Source organism: Barbus barbus, assembly GCF_936440315.1.
Source record: "Barbus barbus genome assembly, chromosome: 3".
Classification (NCBI taxonomy): domain Eukaryota; kingdom Metazoa; phylum Chordata; class Actinopteri; order Cypriniformes; family Cyprinidae; genus Barbus; species Barbus barbus.
Genome location: NC_136731.1, coordinates 1,975,539 through 1,998,637, shown reverse-complemented (window position 1 = coordinate 1,998,637; position 23,099 = coordinate 1,975,539). Strand labels below are relative to the sequence as shown.

The following is a 23,099-nucleotide window of genomic DNA, read 5'->3' as shown; positions in this document are numbered from 1 at the left end:
CGTGAGGGTGAAACCGGGAAACACGTAGGGAGCAAAGACACAACAAAAACAGTCCATAATTCTGACAACGTGTTGCAAACAGTACACTGTAAAAAATGATCGTGATTTTAACGGTAAAAAACTGTGAAAATGCTACGGTAAAAACCTGTTACATGGTTAACGGAAATTTCCTGTAAAATTTACAGGGAAAAACCGTAAACTGACGTTCCCAGAATTCCCTGCATTCCATTTCAAATTCTGAGTTTTTTTCTTTGAAATAACTATGTTTCTTCTTAGTTTTTTTCTTATCGGTTATGTTTATTAGGGTTGTATGTTACATCTAATGTTGTTAAATGAATGTTTATAGCATATTTCAGTTTAATGAGTCTCAGCATGATGGTGTTTAGTGCTTGTGTGAATGACACTGTGCACCTTCTGTATATTCTATTGTTTAAAAGTTGCTTGTGATGGCTTTGACTTTCTCATCAGCACCTGCATTTGGTGGATATCAGTGTATTTCAAAGGAACAAAACAGATTTCAGTACTTTAATAGGTTGGTATATTAAGATTATATCAGTTAAAGAAATTACGGTATTTAACTGTAAATTTAAGTTAAAACTGTAAAACCTAAAACGTTGCTACCGTATTTTTTACGGTAGAATTCTGGTAACCACAGCTGCCAGTTTTTACCGTAAATTTTACGAAAAAATTTTTTACAGTGTATGTTTTTTTTTTCCTGAGAACTGTTACACCCGTTACCTTAATTGTTCCTTTTTAAAAGGATTTTAATCTCTTAATGTTTAATCAGTGTGTTATAACTGAACATAACTGGAAAGTATTCTCTCTGGTGATGTATGCAGGACACTTGTAAATTAATGTGCTTAAACTCCACCCCACATCTGCCTCCATTATTATCTCAAATTCAATCAACAACTGATCCATAGAACCAAGTCTCAACCATATGTTTTCTATCCCCGTTTTTACAAATTAGTTTCACTTAAATGTATATCACAATATGGAAAGATATGTTTATACTTCTGTTTCACTGAGACTTTAAATTGGCTGTCTTGTCAAAGTTTCTGCTCTTGGACTTAATACATTCAGTATGATGATTTATGCAATCAGTATGATCAGTAGTCCGCCACCTTTCACAACAGTACCACGATGTATGCATGTGGATTCCTCTGCTTGTAAATAAGACACAGTGCATGCGTCGTGGTACTCTCATAAATGGCAGTGGACTGAACTGGAAGAGAAGAAATCGTTGAACAAAGTCGTTCTTTTTGTTTTATCTGTGCACAAAAAGTATTCTTGTAGCTTCATAACATTACGGTTGAACCTCTTATGTCACATGGACTATTTTAACGATGTCTTTACTACCTTTCTGGGCCTTGAACGTGGTAGTTCTCTTGCTGTCTATGGGAGGGTCAGAAAGCTCTCGGATTTGATCAAAAATACCTTAATTTGTGTTCCGAAGATGAACAAAGGTCTTACGGGTTTGGAATGACACGAGGGTGAGTAATTAATGACAGAATTTAAATTTTTGGGTGAACTATAACTTTCTTTGATGCTTTAAGCTTGATGTCAATTTGTCTCTGATCCTTTAAATTTCACTGGTATTCAGAGCAGAACAAGATTTTTAAAAAATCTGAAAATATAAGTAGCTATACAATTATAGTACATAATTTGCAGTGATAAAATAATTGGCATTGATTCTAAACATAAATGTCAAGCCAAAATGGCCAAAAGTGAAACTAAAATGTTCATCTCTCATTTGGCACAAATGTTTACATATTTTCAATGTCACATTTGGTGGCTAATCTATTAGAGCAAGGGTGTCAAACTCAATTACTGGAGGGCCGGAGCCCTGCTGATTTTTGTTCCAACCCCGCTCCATAGATCCTCTTCTGGCTATTATTAATTCGTCATTGTCATTAGGATATGTCCCCAAAACTTTCAAATTGGCTGTTATTAAGCCTCTCATTAAAAAAAACACAACTTGACCCCAAAGATCTAGTTAATTACAGACCGATCTTGTATCTCCATTTTCTGCCAAAGATACTAGAAAAGGTATATCCTCTCAATTATATTCCTTCTTAGAGAAAAATGGTATCTGTGAGGATTTCCAGTCAGGATTTAGACCGTATCATAGTGCTGAGACTGCTCTCATTAGAGTTACAAATGACCTGCTCTTATCATCTGATCGTGGTTGTATCTCTCTATAAGTGCTACTGGATCTTAGCACTGCGTTTGACACTATTGTACTTATCTGACCACCATAAATTCGTAGCAGTGAATGAAGAGGTATCATATTGATCACAGGTGCAGTATGGAGTACCTCAAGGCTCAGTACTAGAGCCATTACTTTTCACGCTTTACATGTTACCCTTGGGAGATATTATCAGGAAACACGGTGTTAGCTTTCACTGTTATGCTGATGATATTCAGCTCTATATTTATTTGCAGCCTGGTGAAACATACCAAATTGAAAAACTAACGGAATAGTCGATATGAAAAACTGGATGATGTGTAATTTCTTACTGCTAAATTCTGAAAAAACAGAGGTGTTAATTATCGGACCTAAAACATCCACATGTAATAACCTAGAACACTATCTAACACTTGACAGCTGCTCTGTTGTTAGGAACCTAGGTGTGCTATTTGATAGCAATCTTTCCTTTGAAATTTTTTTTTTTTTTTTTTATTGTGGCTGAGAGAGCTCAACACGCTGCAACTTCAGAAAATACATGCAAAAGCACCAGCAAATCAAAAAAACATCATCAGCTTGACAGCAGGTGCTGCAAATGTTCACAACACAACCAAATAAAGAATTGTATTTGCAGCATGTTTCTTTGTTTGGTTGTGTTTTTGCAGTGTGTGTGTTGTCAAATTGATGAAGTTGTTTTCTTAATTTGCAGGTGTTTTTTCTATTTGCAGCGTGTTGAGCTCTCTCGGCCACTGTCATTTTTCCATTTCAAAAATATATCTAAATTGCGACCTATGCTCTCAATGTCATATGCAGAAACGTTAATTTATGCGTTTATGACCTCAAGGTTAGATTACTGTGATGCTTTATTGGGTGGTTGTTCACCACACTTAATAAACTCAAAATGCAGCAGCTAGAGTCCTTACTAGAACCAGGAATTATGACCATATTAGCCCGGTTCTGTCAACATTGCACTGGCTCCCTATCAAACATCGTATAGATTTTAAAATCTTGCTAATTACTTATAAAGCCCTGAATGGTTTGGCACCTCAGTACTTGAGCGAGCTCTTATCGCATTATTGTCCTCCACGTCTACTGCGTTCTCAAAACTCTGGCAATTTTATAATACCTAGAATATCAAAATCAACTGCGAGCGGCAGATCCTTTTCCTATTTAGCACCCAAACTCTGGAACAATTTACCTAACACTGTTCGGGAGGCAAACACACTCTGCCAGTTTAAATCGAGATTAAAGACCCATCTATTTAACCTGGCTTACACATAATACACTAATTGCATTTCTATTTTTTCCCACGGTAGCATAGATTCTCAATGGGGTTCAGGTCAGGCGAGTTTGCTGGCCAATCAAGCACAGTAACACCATGGTCATTGAACCAGCTTTTGGTACCTTTGGCAGTGTGGACAGGTGCCAAGTCCTGCTGGAAAATGAATGCACTGACTCCAGCTTCAGTCCACTCCTTGTGAAGCTCTCACAATTGTTTGAATCAGCTTTGCTTGACAGTATTCTCAAGGTTGCAGTCATCCCTGTTGCTTGTGCACCTTTTCCTACCCAAATTCTTCCTCCCAGTCAACTTTGCATTTAATATGCTTTGATACAGCACTCTGTAAATTTACCCTCTTTGTGGAGGGCGTCAATGTTCATCTTCTGGACCATTGCCAAGTCAGCAGTCTTCTCCATTATTGTGGTTTCAAAGAACAAGAGATAGAATTCATACTGTACTGATGGTCATTAATTGAAACTTAAATGTAAATATTCTAATATTTTGAGATACTGATTTTTGACTTTCATGAGCTGTAAGCTCTAATCATCAAAATTAAAAAAAAAAAACTTGAAATGTTTTACTTTAAATGCAATGAATCTAAAATATATGAAAGTTTCACTTTTTGAAATAACTTACAAGAAAAAATTTACTTTTACACGACATTCATTCATTTACACGACGTAATGGCTGCAGGCCGGATGGCTGTTTCGTCTGAATTGGATTACTATGCAAGTTATGTTCCTGTGTTGACTGTGCTTTATGCTGAGGTTTTTGTCTGTTCTCACACTGCACTCTCGTTCAGGAGCGTAGTGTGAGGACAATTTTTTTCTCCTCTCTTTCCTCATGTTATGCTGTATTTCTTCTTCTTTATTGCATTTCGTTGCCTTGTACCTACATGTGCAATGACAATAAATTGAATCCAATCCAATCCAATTCTAATTTATTGAGATGCACCTGTAAATGACGTATTTAAACGCACATCAGAAATGTGTCTTTTTAGGCGAGTAGATAACACAAGGTTACTCTTGTGACTATCACAATTAAAATCACGAGGGGGGTTGAGTTTTCCCCCCAAGCAGGATACATTGCCAGACTCAGACTCCTAAGACCTTTTTGACCTCGTCCGCACACAAGTGAATTCCTCCGCAGCCCGCACTAATTAATTGATTCCCATTTTACAAATTTCTCCTTTTTCCCTTACATCGTTCACATAAATTGCTTAGTTTTGAGATTAAGGGTGTTTTCAGACCTGTAGCTCATTTGCGTTGTTTCTGAAACAGGGTCTTAATTTGTTACAATGTTGCATTTTCTTCTTGGTTCAGTTCACTTTCACAAGGCAACATTTCAAAGAATATCAAACTGTGTTTATGCAAGTCACATGTGAGTAAATCTGTCCTCTTACTGGTCAAAGTTCACCTGTTTACGTTCCTCTGCGTCATTCATCAACATTCGATTGACAAGTTTGCTCTGTGGGTTTATTGTGGCTTTGTAGCTGTCCTGGCACTTATGAATGTAGCCATCTAATATATCATCTGTATATATTTATATTTAATTTTTGTTTAGGCTTCATTTTTATAAAACACATTTCCCATTATGAATTATGGTACCGCTTGATTGATTCTCATCTGGAGAGATCTTCTGTCTCAGGTAAGGTGCTTGACTGACATAAACTCTGGTCTCTCAAACAAGGTTGTTGAGGCTATCCTGAATGCTAGAGCTGCTTCCACTAGGAAACTATATGCCCTGAGATGGCAGCTTTTTGCATGAAGCTTACAGGGGGCAAAATATTAATATAATTAGTATATTAATTACTATAATCAAGTATGTTTTGGAAGGCAATGGTAATTTTACTTGAGTATAGTTTTTAGTACTCTTTCCACATCTGCATATCAAAACCATAAACAGGTAGAAAGAATGCAATACCTGTGGGTTTTTTCGAGCTCCCAGCAGCATGGACATGTGTGTGAGCAGTCTAAGAAGAGCAAAGGGGGTAGGGGACATATTCTTAGTGTCCTGCATGTCAGGCTGGTCACGACGTTGTGCATCACCCAGAACGTGTCCTGATTGAGTACGGTCCGCTCTGCAAAGGGAAACAATTGCCTCAAATTGTTTAAAGAAATTATTAAACAATTACCCAAAAACTAATCTACAGCACCAAATTTTAGAGGCATCCTCAGCCAAAAAAAACAATAACTTTTACAATAAAGTTATATACATTAACATAAATGCATTTAATAATCTTGGTTAATTTTGATTAACCTACATATAATAATTTTTTTATTTAAAGTTGTACAAATGTATCAGGATGGTAATAACCAAAAATGAATCTATATTAATAAATGCTGTAAAAAAATTCTGTCAATTACTAGCTCATGATACCTAACGCATTAACTAAAATGTCCAAATTGAACCTTACTGTTAAGTGTTAACAGAAATCCATACAAAAGGAATAAGTTATATTTGCCTACAAAAGTCATTTCAAGCATCTAACTAGAAATCTTTGGATCAAATATTTTTCAAATATTTTTTAAGTGTGCTTAAAGCATTCAGTGGTTGTGGAGTGATTGCCATGATTGATCAATCAGAATCAAATATTCCAGAGAGCCAGATAATAAACTAAACAGAATTAAAGACACAGAATACATAAGTGTTTGCTGTAAGAGTAACTCACTGATTTTGCATGACTTTGAAGCCTTGAACAGGGATGTGGTTTGTGCCGCCTATTTCTGCATTACACTCTCGACAGCGGCGAACCTCTGTGGGTCGACCACACTGGACAGATGCATGAAGAGAATAAATGTTTAATACAAAAATAATAATACTTTGATCATTAAATTCAAACTAATGCTAAGTCAAAATCAAACTGAATTACCCTACCTTATCAACAATGTACGGATGACCACTAGGACAGGCTGTCAAAAACAAATGAAGACATTAAGAATTGATAAATAAAACAAAAAATCAGAATGCAGAAACGTTCAAATACAGAACCACTTGTCAATGACAAGAATCTGTCCAAATTCCACCCCTTGTTTCCCAAAGCAATCCTATTGGAAAATAAATATATCATCACAGATCTGATAAAGAAGCTCTTCTTGTTGTGTTACACGATTTATTGTGACCTTTCTGGTCAGGCATTAATCACTCGGTCTTCAGGTGTATATAATTTTGACAAATCTTGAATTTTGCATGACAGAATCTACTCACAATACCACCAGACGTCTTTCATGGCCTGCTGGGCAGCAGTCAACATGTCATCTGGCATAGTTGGGATGAATGAAGCCTGTGAGGAGAACATGACAAATGTCACACGCCAACTCATTCTAGTCACCATGTGAAGCATGAAGGGTTCATACCGTCATGTTGTTTGGGGACAGTGCCAGCTGCTGCAGCGGCTCCAGTAAAGGCAGATTTCCACACAACAGGACTGCAGCCATGTGAACTGTGATCTCCACCAGAAGAAGCTCTCTGTCTGACATCTGAGGTTGTACATGCAGAGCATGCAGATGATTGTTCACCAGTGCCTCAGCAAACGCTTTCATTTCATCATCGACAAAGATGTCTGTGCTTCTGATAAAATCTTCAAGGCCAGCACGTTGCTATAGGAAACAAAAATGCATGAATATCAGGCTTACATTAAAGGGTTACTCCACCCCAAAAATGAAAATTTTGTCATTAATCACTTACTCCCATGTCGTTCCAACACAAGTTAAGATATTTTAGATTAAAACTGGGAGGCTTGTGACTGTCCCATTGACTTCCAAGTAAATACCACTGTTAAGGCCCAGAAACGTATTAAAGACATCGTCAGAATACTCCATCTGCCATCAGTGGTTCAACCGTAATGTTATGAAGCAACGAGAATACTTTTTGTACGCAAAGAAAATAAAAATAGCAACTTTTTTTCAAAAATTTGTCTCCTCTGTGTCTCTCCGCGTCACCGTAGAGCCATTTTGGAGATTATCCGCTGGATGCAAACTACGTACACAAGGCTGTTTTTGTTCAAATCAAAGCATAAATACACGTAGAAAATGTATTGCGGCTAACAGAAGAGTGCACGTAGTTTGCGTCCAGCGGATATTCCCCAAAATGGCGCTACGGTGTTCCAGAGAGACACAGAAAAGACTAATTATTGAACAAAGTCACTATTTTTATTTTCTTTGCGTACAAAAAATTCTCGTCACTTCATTGAATTCAGATTGAACCACTGATGGGAGATGGACTATTCTGACGATGTCTTTTATACTTTTCTGGGCCTTGACAGTCCGGGACAGTCACAAGCCTCCCGGTTTTCATCAAAAATATCTTAAATTGTGTTCCGAAGATGAACAAAGCTTTTACGGGTTTGGAACGACATGGGGGTAAGTGATTATGACAAATTTTTCTTTTTGCGATGGAGTAACCCTTTAACATAATAACTTGCATTAATAAATTATTAACAAATATTCTTTAATGCTTGTTACTATGTATATGCTCAAAGAGGCACAAAATCACTTTCACAGACTTTTACATTAACTGTTCCCTCCTGGTGGAATGACCTGCCCAACTCAATTCCAGCAGCTGAATCCTTCAAGAAATGGCTAAAACACATCTCTTCCATCTTTACTTGACCCTTTAACTCTACCACTCTCTATTCTAATTAAGACCTATGTGGATCATCTGACATTTCATACAGTTGACTGATGACAAATATGAGGCAGGGCAACAACTCACTGCGTGATGGAGCCTAGAGAACGTAGTTAGAATGTTCCTAAAATTCAAGATATGGGGAAAAATCGCTCCCATTCTTCTATTAGATCGGGGAGATATATACACACGTGGCATTACTGCTCAGGAAGTATGCTCAAACTGAATATTTCTGTGCACCTTCTGGCTATCGTCTTCTTTTTATTTCAGATTACCAAGGCTTTCAAGTCCTAGCTGTCATGGACCTCACTGCCAAGAGACATTCATTCTTCATAGCAAGCTACAATACAGTCATCCTGGGATGTCCATGTGTTACCACTCTTTTGCTTTTAAGACATTTCTTATATGTCTTAACCATCTATATATCACTCAAGCTGATGGCTCCTGGAGCGAGAACCCCCATAAGGAGCCATACCGCCAAAGATAACTTGTGTTTCAATAAACTCAAAGTAACTTGCCAAAGTGGTCCTGCCTGAACTGTTGTTTTATCATTCAAAGACTGTGACTTTACAAATGATGAATATTCTTTACTTTAGATTGGGTGCTGCAAAAACATGAACACATAATTAAGAAATGAATGGTACAAAAGTGTAAATATGGCGAATTCAGGTCATTTGGGACACATTTTGCCATTTGTTTACATTAATGATCTGTTAATTAATATGTACAGTTTAATAAGTTTCTTTAAACATCTACAAGCATAGCTATTGGAATATATATTAATGATCTGTTATGCATTTGCATTATATAAAGCCCTATATAGCATTGTAAATTATTTATTAATGCAAGTGTTTATTAATATTTATTATTAATCATTTATTTATAAAGTGTTGCCATACATTTTTTAGTAATGTTATTTGCAAAAGCTATAAACAGATATGGGTACAATTAGTTAAGCTGTGTTAACTAAAATAAAGTTTAGTTAACACAGTTTCGAGTTCCAGAAGTTACAGTATGTTTTTATAGTACATTATTTATTTGAAAAGATCAAAAACATTCTTTATTTGACACGAGCCGTTTTCATCATGACCCTTTTACTAAGAAGCTGGATGTAAACATTAATCTGTTCATGTAGCAGTACTTTAGATTTGTAAAGCACAAATGCCTTGTGTTTTTACCTCAGGTGTAGGGTGTGAGTTGGGGTTGTCATTTCTGTACAGGAAGGTAACTTCTCTGAACAAAGCCATTAGCACGTAAACAGCTTTTTTCATGGGTGTGCAGTTGCAATCCTTTAGACAAATATAAAAGCAAATAAACATTTTATCAGAGTGAGGAAGAGAAATGTCATACATTTGATTGCATCTAAGCATTTCATTACAGTGTCCACACAGACACAACAGCTTTGTTCAAAAACCCAACTGGAACTTCACAAACAGAAATTCTGCTGATAGTCATTGGTATACAGATGCACTCTCTATGCTTTGGGACATACACAGTGTGTGTGTGTGTGTAAATGAGAATATCAATACCAATATGGCTTTGTTTATTCCATTCATGTTGCAATCTATCATGGCTTTGGCTACTGCATCTCTGATAGTTTTGTAGTCCAGTCCACATGCTAGATAGTGGTCAATTTTGTTGTCATCTTGATTCTAAGAGAAACAAATTCAGCAGTTAAAGCACAAATACTTGTTTATGACTTATGTCAGCATTATGAAGTAAAACGACTAAAACACACCAACTCAAGAATCTTTTGAGGAAACAGCCAACTGAACTCCTCCTGTGGCACAAGTTTCTGGACATGTTCAAACCCATGAAGACTGCAGATCTTTCTGATGAGGTAAACCCTGTACCAGTCATTCTTGCTCTGGCAGCATAGATCAGTCACACTATTCAAAAATCCTGGGATAACAGATGAAGGATCATCCTGTGCACCTAAACCATGAGAAACATGATATAATAATGTATCCGTTTCAGTTAATACAAAGTGCTCTAGGCCTTTCATGGCAAGTGATAAGCATTTGTTGTTCTTTGCTGAATTCATGAACTTGCCCAGGTCATATTTCATTGATGGTGGGAAATGCATTTCATTGTCATTAAAATAATATTACTATGCAAAAGATAAGTACAATGTAAAATAAGTACAATGTAAGAACATATAAGTGCATTGTATTAATTGTACATCCAATGGCACTTTCAGCTATGCTCATCTAATATGCATTTATTGATTGATTGATTTAAACATTTCATGAATTTCAATAAATCATGATCTTAAATCATGTCATATCATGGCATCTGTCTAGTAAAAATGAACACTAAAGCATTTACCATCACTAGTCACTCTGTCAAAGAGCAGGTCAGCAGCCATATCCAGGCACAGTCGAACTCTGGCCACCTGCTGCAGGTGCTCTATAGATGCAGTGTGTGCAGACACAGAATCAGAGTGAAGGAACTCCAGGAGAAAGCGTGTTTTCTCCTGCAAGCAGATCTGCTGCTCCGCCACAGAGTGCCATTGTGTCCTTTCATACATTGAGTCCTGCAGACACAGGAGAAACTTACAATACTTTTATCCAAGCTTTAAATCAATACCATTTCTTGAGGAATTCATTTTATTAATTAGTAAAAAAAAATGTTGTTTTCCAGTAAAAAAAAAAATATCTAAACATGTTTATAACATGCATTTACTTTAGAACTTACTTTACATTTTTACATCCTTTAGCATAAACCTCAAAAACAAACAAAAAATAAATAAATAAATGGGTAAGGATTATGCAAATAATTACATCATATACTTAATATCCAGTATGTCCAAACATTTGACTGGGATTGTATTTAATGTTCACATAGTCAAAAACAATTTTTACCTGATGCTTGAAATAGGTTTTGTAGAAAAATATTATTTGATGATGTTCAAAGTGAAGGATATGGTTAATACGTGGCTGTGGTGACTGACAAATATTTATAATCAGGTTTGTGACATTTAAGTTAATTAAACCACCACAATATCAGTTTACTTCTTTTTCTTCTACAACTCATTAGGGACTGGGCTGGACACATAGCTTTATACATGTGATTCTGACTCTATATTGTATTGACCCATCTGAAACATGATCTAAAATCGAAATATATAGCCTATAGACCTGAATTTATGAATTGTAATATACTATCTGTCGTATAGTATATTACAATTCATAAATTCAGGTCTATATAAACATGTCAAAATAAAGTGACAGCTGACTCGATGTTTGAGGCTGTATTATTCTGCTTGTTAAATTATGGTTATACTATGTATTATGCAATAGGACATGTGGAAGCAGTAGACTCCCAGCTTGTTTTGATTCACAAAGGCAGAGGGCCTCACACATCAAGATGGCACAGGGCCTCACATGTAAAGTTTTATCATCAAAATATTTCATAATTGCAAACTACTAAAAATAAGCCATAAAACATGGCAAGTGAACATTCGATATACAAACCTCCAAACAATTTATGTAAAAGGAATAAAGCTTGGTTTTATCAGTCTCCTGAATGATGCTGCTTTGCTCAACTTCTGTCAGATGCTGCTGAAGATAGTGCTTCACATCATCAAAGCTAAAAGAGGATAAAAAAGAGGATAATAAAAACTATTTCCATAACTGTGTAAGAAGAGTGTGCTGTGAACTGTTAAAAGCCCTGCACTCACCTGTACTTGAGCAGGAGTTTCAGCACCACTGAACGCACTACTGGATTTTTATCCACACAGTCATCAAAGGGAGAAAGAGCCTTAGTCAAGAACTTGCGGTCTTGCCCTGGGAGGATGAGCAACAGCATTCTGATCATTTAATTCATTCTAATCTGTATCCAGACCTCCACACGTATACTTTATAAACAGACATACCTCTAATCTGAGGGAGCGAGCGGGCCTCTACCATCAGGAGGGACAACAGATGGTGGATGATGCCCTCACTGGGAGGAGTGGTGTCCTTGAAGCACATGGTGGACACCAAATCAATGAAGAATGCATTGCATCGCATTCTGAACAATGCATTTTGATTGATCAGACCCCTAATGACCAAAAAAAGCACATAATCTTTTAGACTGACAGAGACTTAAGCCCCATTCACACCAAAAACGATAACTATAAAGGTAACTATAAATATAATGATATTAGCGTCCACACCAGCGAACGATGTCGTCTGTTTAAAATTCTAAGCGCACGCTCGTCTGCCACTTTAATTCTCTAGCTCTTGATAGGAGGACGGATTCTGATTGGATGTCAATGTTTGTATGACTCATCAGCTGGAAAAAAATCGCTCTAAAAGTGATTCCAACTATATCGTTTCTTTGTGCCTTTATCGTTATAGTTGTGGTGTGGACTTGGCTTGGCTTTGTCTAAGCTTCACGATGTGCTCAGCGGCTACATCAACAAACATCCTGACGCTGCCTTTATCATCGCGGGGGACAAGGACTTTAACAAAGCCAACCTCAGGCAGGTCATGCCAAACTTTTATCAACATGTATCCTGTCCAACTAGAGGACCGAATACACTGGATCATTGCTACACTCAGTTCAAGAATGCTTACAAAGCCCGCTCACTACCGGCTTTTGGCAAATCGGACCATGCCGCCATTTTTCTCACACCAGAATATAAACAAAGGCTCGTTCAGGATCCTCCGGTGCAGAGAGTAGTGACGCGCTGGTCCTCCCACTCAGAGGCTATGTTGCAGGAGGCTCTTGATGACGTCGACTGGGACATGTTCCGGGCGACTTCTTCTAACGTCAGCGAGTTCACGGATGTAGCATTAAGCTTCGTAAACACGCTAACCAAGCAAGCTACAGAAACAATAACGATAAGGACATTCTCCAATCAGAAACCGTGGGTGGACAGAACAATCCGTGCCGCGGTTAACACATGCACTGCCGCTTACAATGAGGCTCGTCTGACCGGGAATATGAGCGAGTACAAAGCATCGTGCTATGCTCTCCGACGCGCAGTAAAAGCCGCCAAACACAGATACAGAGAGAGAATTGAGTCTCATTTCCAGCTCAAGGACTCTCGACGGATGTGGCAGGGACTGAGGACCATCTGTGCCTTCGGATACAAATCCTCCGCGGAGGTGAGAGCAGATCCGTTGCTGGCCGACGAGTTAAACATCTTCTACGGCCGCTTCGATTGCAACGGCGGCAGCGCGACTCTGCCGTCCAGCGACACGCAGTAAGAGCCGCCAAACACAGATACAGAGAGAGAATTGAGTCTCATTTCCAGCTCAAGGACTCTCGACGGATGTGGCAGGGACTGAGGACCATTTGTGCCTTCGGATACAAATCCTCTGCGGAGGTGAGAGCAGATCCTTTGCTGGCCGACGAGTTAAACATCTTCTACGGCGCTTCGATTGCAATGGCGGCGGCGCGACTCTGCCGACCAGCGCGTCAGGAAGCAACAGGCAGAGCAGCGATAATCCTGTAATCACCGTGTCGGAGGATGAGGTTCGGAGGGCGCTAAAGAAAGTGAACGTAAGGAAAGCAGCCGGACCTGATGGGATAACCGGCCGTGTTCTGAGGTCCTGCGCTGATCAGATCGCTGGTTTGTTCACTTCTATCTTTAACGAGTCCCTTGCTACCTCCGTGGTTCCCCCCTCATTTAAAAAAATCCATCATAATTCCTGTGCCTAAGAACAATAAACCCTCTTGCCTGAATAACTATCGCCCAGTTGCCCTCACATCTATAGTCATGAAGGTTTTTGAGAGACTTGTAAAGAGCTACATTTGCTCCTCCATCCCTGATACTTTGGACCCTCTTCCGTTTGCCTATCGCCCAAATAGATCCACTGACGATGCCATCTCTCACGTCCTCCACTCTTCCCTCACACACATGGACAGCAACAATGGGAATTATGTAAGGCTGCTATTCATTGACTATAGCTCAGCTTTCAATACTATAGTCCCCATCAAGCTGGCATCTAAACTCACAGACCTCGGCCTAAACTCCTCACTCTGTGACTGGATTCAAGACTTCCTCACCGGCAGACCTCAAGTGGTGAAAGTTGGCCAGTTCACCTCAAACTCCATCACCCTGAACGTAGGAGCCCCACAGGGCTGTGTCCTGAGTCCCCTGCTCTACTCTCTCTACACGCATGACTGCGTGTCCTCTCACAGCTCCACATCTATTATCGAATTCGCTGATGATACTGTGGTTCCGGGCCTCATCTCCAACAATGATGAGACCGCATACTTGGATGAGGTAGAGAGACTCACATCATGGTGCCAGGACAACTGCCTCTCTCTGAATGTGAGCAAAACTAAAGAGCTGATCATGGACTTTAGGAAGAGACAGCAGCAGCCCTACACTCCTCTTATGATCAGTGGGACCCCTGTGGAGAGGGTGAGTAGCTTCAAGTACCTCGGTGTAAACATCTCCGAGAACCTGACTTGGACTACACACATCCAAACACAGGTTAAGAAAGCCAGGCAAAGACTGTACCATCTGCGGCAGCTGAGGAAATTCAGGGTCTCACCAGCAATCCTGAAAACTTTCTATTCAGGGACCATAGAAAGTGTATTGACTCAGTGCATCTCAGTGTGGTATGGAAACAGCTCCAATCAGGACTGCAAAGCACTACAGAGAGTTGTGCGCTTAGCTGAGCACATCTCAGGGTCTGGTCTCCCCTCTCTGCAGGACATCTACCTCAAACGCTGCAAAAATAGAGTTGTCAAAATAATCAAGGAATCAAATCACCCTGGTAACCGTCTATTCACTTTGCTTCCATCTGGTAAGCGCTTCCGTAGCCTGATGGCAAAAACTGAGAGACTTAGGAGGAGCTTCTTCCCCCAGGCCATCAGGCTCCTAAACTCTAACTCTGTGTCATAACATCACTTGACTCCATGTAAATATCACTATATCATATATCACATTTCTCATTTCTCACGTTCTCCACTCTTCCCTCACACACTTGGATAGCAACAATGGAAATTATGTAAGGCTGCTATTCATTGACTATAGCTCAGCTTTCAACACTATAGTCCCCATCAAGCTGGCATCTAAACTCACAGACCTCGGCCTAAACTCCTCACTCTGTGACTGGATTCAAGACTTCCTCACCGGCAGACCTCAAGTGGTGAAAGTTGGCCAGTTCACCTCAAACTCCATCACTCTGAACATAGGAGCCCCACAGGGCTGTGTCCTGAGTCCCCTGCTCTACTCTCTCTACACGCATGACTGCGTGTCCTCTCACAGCTCCACATCTATTGTCAAATTCGCTGATGATACTGTGGTTCTGGGCCTCATCTCCAACAACGATGAGACCGCATACTTGGACGAGGTAGAGAGACTCACATCATGGTGCCAGGACAACTGTCTCTCTCTGAATGTGAGCAAAACTAAAGAGCTGATCATGGACTTCAGGAAGAGACAGCAGCAGCCCTACACACCTCTTATGATCAGTGGGACCCCTGTGGAGAGGGTGAGTAGCTTCAAGTACCTCGGTGTAAACATCTCCGAGAACCTGACTTGGACTACACACATCCAAACTCAGGTAAAGAAAGCCAGGCAAAGACTGTACCATCTGCGACAGCTGAGGAAATTCAGGGTCTCACCAGCAATCCTGAAAACTTTCTATTCAGGGACCATAGAAAGTGTATTGACTCAGTGCATCTCAGTGTGGTATGGAAACAGCTCCAATCAGGACTGCAAAGCACTACAGAGAGTTGTGCGCTTAGCTGAGCGCATCTCAGGGTCTGCTCTCCCCTCTCTGCAGGACATCTACCTCAAACGCTGCAAAAATAGAGCTGTCAAAATCATCAAGGACTCAAATCACCCTGGTAACCGTCTATTCACTTTGCTTCCATCTGGTAAGCGCTTCCGTAGCCTGATGGCAAAAACTGAGAGACTTAGGAGGAGCTTCTTCCCCCAGGCCATCAGGCTCCTAAACTCTAACTCTGTGTCATAACATCACTTGACTCCATGTAAATATCACCATATCAATAAGCTATTCATAATTTTTCTCTACCTCATATTGCTGCTATTATATACCCTGTACAACTTTTTTGCACATTATTTTGCACATTCCTCTTAGTACTATTTAAGTCAACAACATACTGCACATTTATATTTATATTTTTTATCTATCTTTTTATTTTATTTTATTTTTTTTATTTTTTTCTACTTTTCTTCTCTTAATATTTGTATACTTTATAGTTGCACTGTCCTTGGAGCGGACCTGACCTACATTTCACTGCTGGTTATACTCTGTATAATTGTGTATGTGACGAATAAAACTCTTGAATCTTGAATTGAATATCAATAAGCTATTCATAATTTTTCTCTACCTCATATTGCTGCTATTTAAATACCCTGTACAACTTTTTTGCACATTCTTTTGCACATTCCTCTTTATTACTATTTAAGTCAACAACATACTGACCTGCACATTTATATTTATATTTTTTATCTTTTATTTTATTTTTTCTACTTTTCTTTTTATTAATATTTGTATTCTATATAATTAGTTTTGTATATACTATAGTATAATATAGTATAATAACTATAGTTAGTTTCGTCTTGAGCTATTAGCAGTCCTACCTTATTGGCTGGGCTGATCAGAAGCCGGCAACAGCTGTTTTCACTCTATTTTCTTAGACTGTATTTATTTGATGTCAGAGCGCTGACGGAAGCGTTCAGCCTCCTCGTGTGAAGACCAACGAGTGTAAAGACAGACGACTTTCTCCTGCGCGACTTTGACCGAGCAACGACACCGAGCACACACTTAAGTATCGTTTTTATCTTCCCTCTCGCTTTCCTATCCTCTCTATCATGTGTTTCCAAACCATTCCGGTTCTCTCTCTACCTCGCTCTAAAAATACACACAGGTTACGTAACCCTGCTAACCTGCGCACTATCTCTACATCTTCCACTGCACCTCTTTCTTTCTCTGTAGGTCTTCGGAATTGCCAGTCAGCTGTCAACAAAGCCGACTTAATTTCTGCATTTTCCTTACATTCCACACTCAGCATCCTTGGCTTGACTGAGACCTGGATTCGTCCAGAAGACACGGCAACCCCAGCTGCTCTCTCTCACAATTTCTCTTTCTCTCACACCCCTACGCAAGTTGGCCGGGGTGGGGGCACTAATTTGCTCATTTCTAACAATTGGAAATACTCTACCCACTCTCCCCTAGGCAATCTCAACTCATTTGAATCGCATGCCGTTACTGTGACAGCTCCTATAAGAAGTTATGATTGTGGTAATCTATCGTCCACCGGGCCAAATACCACCAACCTTCCTAGATGAGGTGGACGGACTGCTGTCCTCTTTCATGGAGGATGGCACTCCACTCTTAGTCTTCGGCGATTTCAACATTCACCTAGGACAGGCCTTATGCTACAGACTTCCAGTCACTCCTAGCTTCATTTGATCTCAAACGCCTCACCACTACTAGCACGCACAAATCACGTAACCAACTCGACTTAATTTACACACGCAATTGTTCTACAGATAACATTCTGGTACAACCACTACATATCTCTGACCATTTCTTCATTACATTTACTTTACATTTTGCTACCCAGGTGCCACCATCTCCTTTACCGGTTACTTTCAGACGCAACCTACGCTCCCTTTCCCCCTCCCTTCTTTCCTCTGTAGTATCCTCCTCTCTTCCCTCGCCTACCCATTTCTCTTCTCTGGATGTAAATGCAGCCACTGACACTTTATGCTCTACCTTAACCTCTTGTCTAGACGACATCTGTCCTCTCTCCTCCAGGCCAGCACGGGCTGCTCCTTCTAACCCCTGGTTATCCGATGTTCTTCGTGAGAATCGGACCAAACTCAGAGCGGCAGAGAGAAAATGGCGCAAATCAAACGATCCGTCGGACCTGAGTAGGTATCAGTCTTTGCTTTCATCTTTCTCTACTGAAGTCCACACTGCCAAATCCTCACATTTCCACAACAAGATCACCAGCGCTCCAGACATGCGTAATCTCTTCAGAACATTTAATTCTCTCCCCTGTCCCCCTCCTCCACCTCCCACCACTTTGATAACCGCTGATGACTTTGCCTCTTTTTTCACAGACAAAACTAGAACAATCAGTAACCAGTTCTCAACTCCACAGGACCTCCAATCAACCACATCCACTGCTCTAACTCCCATCTTCTCCTTCTGTCCCCTCACCGAGGCAGAAGTATCCAAACTTCTCCTCTCCAGCCATCCTGCAACATGTCCTCTCGACCCAATCCCCTCACCCCTTCTCCAAACAATCTCTCCCACACTCTTACCGGCACTCACACACATTATCAACACATCTCTCCTCACAGACACCTTCCCCACTGATCAAAAAACCTACATTAAACGCTTCTCTTTTAGATAACTACAGACCTGTCTCTCTCCTTCCATTCATAGGGAAAACACTCGAACGAGTTGTCTTCAACCAGCTCTCGCGGTTTCTTTCACAGTACAACAAACTGGATGCTAAACAGTCAGGCTTCAGGAGTGGCCATTCAACAGAGACCGCGCTACTCTCAGTCACTGAAGCCCTGCGAACTGCAAAGGCTGATTCCAAATCGTCAGTCCTCATTCTGCTGGATCTTTCTGCTGCTTTTGACACTGTCAATCATCAGATTCTCCTGTCTACACTCTCATCACTGGGCATCCCTGGGATTCCTCTTCGCTGGTTTGAATCCTATCTCACCGGTAGATCCTTCAGGGTGGCCTGGGGAGGGGAGGTATCCAAACCACATCAACTGGTCACTGGAGTTCCTCAGGGATCGGTTCTTGGACCCCTCCTCTTCTCCACATACACTACATCGCTGGGTCCCATCATACATGCACATGGCTTCTCCTATCACTGCTATGCCGATGACACACAGCTCTCTCTCTTTTCAACCAGATGACCCAACGGTAGCTGCACGGATCTCAGGCTGCCTGGCGGACATCTCGGCGTGGATGAAAGAACATCACCTACAGCTCAACCTGGCAAAGACGGAACTTCTGGTCTTCCCTGCCACTCCGACTCTACAGCATGACTTCACGATTCAGTTAGGCTCATCAATGATTACCCCATCAACTTCGGTCAGAAATCTTGGTGTAATCTTTGATGACCAGCTGACCTTCAAAGAGCACACTGCAAAGACTGCTCGATCCTGCAGGTTTGCACTACACAACATCAGAAAGATCAGGCCCTTTCTGACAGAACATGCTGCTCAACTTCTTGTCCAGGCCCTTGTTGTTTCTAGACTGCAGTGCTACTGCAATGCTCTTCTGGCTGGTCTGCCATCAAACACAATCAAACCTCTACAAATGATTCAGAATGCAGCGGCACGACTGATCTTCAACGAGCCCAAAAGAGCGCATGTTACACCTCTCTTCATCTCCTTGCACTGGCTACCAGTGGCAGCTCGCATCCAGTTCAAGACACTGATGCTTGCGTACAGAACTACCACAGGCTCAGCACCCTCCTACTTCCACTCACTATTACGAACCTACATCCCCTCCAGAAGTTTGAGATCTGCTAGTGAGCGACGCCTTGTGGTACCATCACAGAGAGGCTCAAAATCACTCTCCAGAACATTCTCGTTCACCATTCCTGGCTGGTGGAATAATCTTCCCACCCCTATCCGGAACGCCGGATCCCTGGCAATCTTCAAGCAATAACTGAAAACTCATCTCTTTCGGCAGTACTTGACTTCATCCTAAACTCAAAAAAAAAAAACTCTTTCCCTCTATCTTTCTCTCCCCTTACTAGCTTGTACTTATTTGAACAATGACTGAGATTTGGTGTTACGAGCACTTCCTTATGTACTTTGGATAAAAGCGTCTGCCAAATGACTAAATGTAAATGTAAATAATTGCACTGTCCTTGGAGCGGACCTGACCTACATTTTACTGCTGGTTATAGTCTGTATAATTGTGTGACAAATAAAAATCTTGAATTTTGGACTCTGCTATTCTATAAAATTGAGAAAGATTTTTTTTAACTATATGTTTACCGTATCTTTATAGTTATTGTGCTTGGTGTGAACGGGGCTTTAGACAGGCAAACAGAGAGATAAAGCACAACTATTCAGCCCAGACAATAAGTCAACTTACCGTATTTCATCAGATGCCTTGAGCTCAAATTCATCAGGCACTTCATGGTGACACAGAGGACAGAGCATCTGACCGGACACCAGCCACTTTTTGATACAGGTCAGGCAGTAGATGTGGTTACAGGGCAGACTCAAAGGGTCCTGTGGATCTCCCGTGCACACTGGACAAAGCTGATAGCCAAACCTGGGGACAAATCACCAATATTCAATAGTAGCCTCTTACTAAACCCTCATAAACTATAACTAATAACAAATCATACCTAAACATGCTCTGAGATACTTTATCTTTGCATGCTTTAAGTATGGTAACCACTGCCTCAAATGGCTGCTTCTTTTTGAGGTCTGAATCCTGCTCTAGGACCTGTAGTAAAGAGATGAGAATTGATAAGCAGAAATTAAATTGTTTAAGAAACTATGTTCAAGTAAGGACTGAAAGCTTACTCACTTGTGCTAGGCGTTGAGTGTGTTCAAGAACCAGCGGCCTGACGTTTGAATGCACATCCTCGACACCCAGCAGCATGTGCTCCACAAACAAGGCCAGAGAAGAAATGCGACGCCAACCATGTCTAAATAAAGGAAAATGTATTTCAAAATTAATTAAATTAAATTAAACAATTATATCAATGCGATAGAATCTAAAGCAGTGATTATCTACCAGGGAAATGGGGCATTTAAGTGCATTTATAAGCTGCGATTAGGACAGTCAAAGTGGTATAGAGCCAGCAATTCCAACACAAAGAGACTGAAGAATGTTTTTTCCCAGATCTGTAGGTGCTATTATGTAGGAATGTAACACAACATACAAAAATACAATGAATACAAATAACGTTTCCCATAAGACAATATATTTTAGAACTCATAACTCACTGGATGTGGGTAACAATCTGTTTGCTTTTTTCCCCATAGTGGCGTAGGCTCTTCTCACAGCAGACCAGCTCAACTGGCACTTGTAGCTTTTTAACACGTCTAAGCCAGACCAGACTTTGAACATCTTCATCTAGAGCCCTGTGCTCCAGGCTTTCAATACAAGCCAATGCAGCATATACATCTACCACCTGTGAAACAAAAAGACTGTCAGAGGGAAGTAACCAACGTAAAACATTCACATCCAATCCCTGTAATACATATTATGCAAACAAAAAAAGTTGCAAGCACTTGCCAGTTCTGTCCCCTCTCTGTCACATCTGTTATCTAGAAGCTTCTGAGCAATCTGAGGCTCTATAATCATCATCCTGTAGAGGTTCTGTATTCGGTTCTCGAAGTGATGGTAGGCAGCATGAACCCACGGCAGAGAAATGACTTCACTCTCATGCACTTCCTGACTAACTCTTAGCTCATTTACACCACAAGTAAGGGCTCCACACAGGAGCTAAAAAGTAAAAACAGATATACAACCACATCAACACATGAACAAGTACAGTGTCTTGTGGAAATATTCATACCCCTTAGTTTTTTTCACGTTATATGTTATGTTGCTGCCTTATGCTGAACTGCTTTAAAATTACTTTTTTTCCACATCAATCTACCCTCCATACACCATAATGGTAAAGCAAAAAAAAGGGTTTTTAACATCTTTGAAAATGTATTAAAAATAAAAAACTATTCCCTGCGTAAGTATTCATACCCTTATCTGGGACAGTTTAGCTCAAGAGCATTCATATTGCTTGTAGATGTTACTACACTACATTGATTATTACGCTGGAACGAGAATATAGTTCCTAGCCATATCGGCCTAGAAAATCGCAACTTTTCATTTTCCGTCGGTCTTAGTACACGATGTAACTACAGAAGAGTAAAGTTATAAATAGGAAAATTATCGAAACTCTTTAGTCATTTTTGATGACCAAATGCTAATGGTCTAATCCGATTCAATGATCTATGCTAAGCTAAGCTAAGCTAAAAGTGCTACCGCCAGACACCGAGATAGGCTGAATGGATTCAAAAATGGTAAAACTCAACTGTTTATCTCTAGAGGAGTTGTAAAATGAGCCCATTTCCAAAAAAAGTGGAGTGTTCCTTTAATAAAAGGTCTAACAGCTGATAATGTATATCAGAGCAAGCCCTGAGGTCAAAAGAACTGCATGTAGAGCTCAGAAACATGTTTGCGTCGAGCCACACATCTGAGGAAGAGTTCAGGAAAAAATTCCGCTTCATTGAAGGTTCACAGAAGCATGTAGTCTCTGTTACCCTTAATGAAAGACGTTTGAAACAACTAGGACTCTTCCTAGAGCTGGCCTCCTGGTCAAACTGACCATTTGATGGAGAAGGGCTTTGGTTAGTGTGTGACCAAGGACCTGATGGTCACTCTAGTTGAGCTCCATGATCATGTGTGGAGATAGGAGAAATCTACAGAAGGACAAACATCACTGCAACACTCCATCGATCTGGGCTTTATGGCGGTGTGGCAAGACTCAATCCTCTCTTCAGTGTAGACACATGAAAACACACTTAGAATTGGCAAAAAAGCACCTAATGGACCCTCAGAGTGTGAGAAATAATATTCTCTGGTCTGCCGAACCTCAATTCCAAGCATCATGTTTGAAGGAAACCAGGCACTGCTCACCACATGCAGAATACCATGCCAAAAGTAAAGTGTGCTGGTAGCAGCCTCATGCTGTGGGGGTGTTTTTCAGTGGCAGGGACTGAGGGATTTGTCAGAGTAGAAGAAAAGCTCAATGCACCAAAATATTGACATAGCCTTAATGAAAACCCAGTCCAGAGCATTCCGAACCTCAGACTGGGCAGAAGGTTTACCTTCCAACAGGACCCCAATCAGTTTGAACCCAATCAAATATTTCAGGAGAAACCTAAAAATGTGCGTCTGCCTCCATCGAACCTGGCAGAGCTTGAGAGGTGAAGAGGTGAGGAGGAAAATAACAGATAATTGCCAAATGCTGATGAGCAAAGCTTGTTGCATCAAACAGAAAAGACTTGAGGCTGTAAAGGTG

General features: G+C 40.4%; 1 protein-coding gene across 1 annotated transcript in view; it reads right to left on the bottom strand.

Moving 5' to 3' along the window:
• Positions 1 to 23,099, bottom strand: part of LOC306850217 (E3 ubiquitin-protein ligase rnf213-alpha-like) — a gene marked incomplete at its 5' end in the record, with an annotated part of 46,769 nt that overhangs the window by 5,608 nt on the left and 18,062 nt on the right. The window contains 17 exons of the mRNA XM_079385726.1: positions 5,391 to 5,547; positions 6,139 to 6,239; positions 6,345 to 6,379; positions 6,675 to 6,750; positions 6,824 to 7,066; positions 9,272 to 9,382; positions 9,623 to 9,745; positions 9,832 to 10,028; positions 10,422 to 10,629; positions 11,570 to 11,684; positions 11,776 to 11,881; positions 11,971 to 12,137; positions 20,153 to 20,335; positions 20,412 to 20,512; positions 20,597 to 20,717; positions 21,019 to 21,206; positions 21,311 to 21,520. Coding sequence (XP_079241852.1) covers positions 5,391 to 5,547; positions 6,139 to 6,239; positions 6,345 to 6,379; positions 6,675 to 6,750; positions 6,824 to 7,066; positions 9,272 to 9,382; positions 9,623 to 9,745; positions 9,832 to 10,028; positions 10,422 to 10,629; positions 11,570 to 11,684; positions 11,776 to 11,881; positions 11,971 to 12,137; positions 20,153 to 20,335; positions 20,412 to 20,512; positions 20,597 to 20,717; positions 21,019 to 21,206; positions 21,311 to 21,520 — 2,442 coding nt within the window. The remainder of the gene's footprint in view (positions 1 to 5,390; positions 5,548 to 6,138; positions 6,240 to 6,344; positions 6,380 to 6,674; positions 6,751 to 6,823; positions 7,067 to 9,271; positions 9,383 to 9,622; positions 9,746 to 9,831; positions 10,029 to 10,421; positions 10,630 to 11,569; positions 11,685 to 11,775; positions 11,882 to 11,970; positions 12,138 to 20,152; positions 20,336 to 20,411; positions 20,513 to 20,596; positions 20,718 to 21,018; positions 21,207 to 21,310; positions 21,521 to 23,099) is intronic.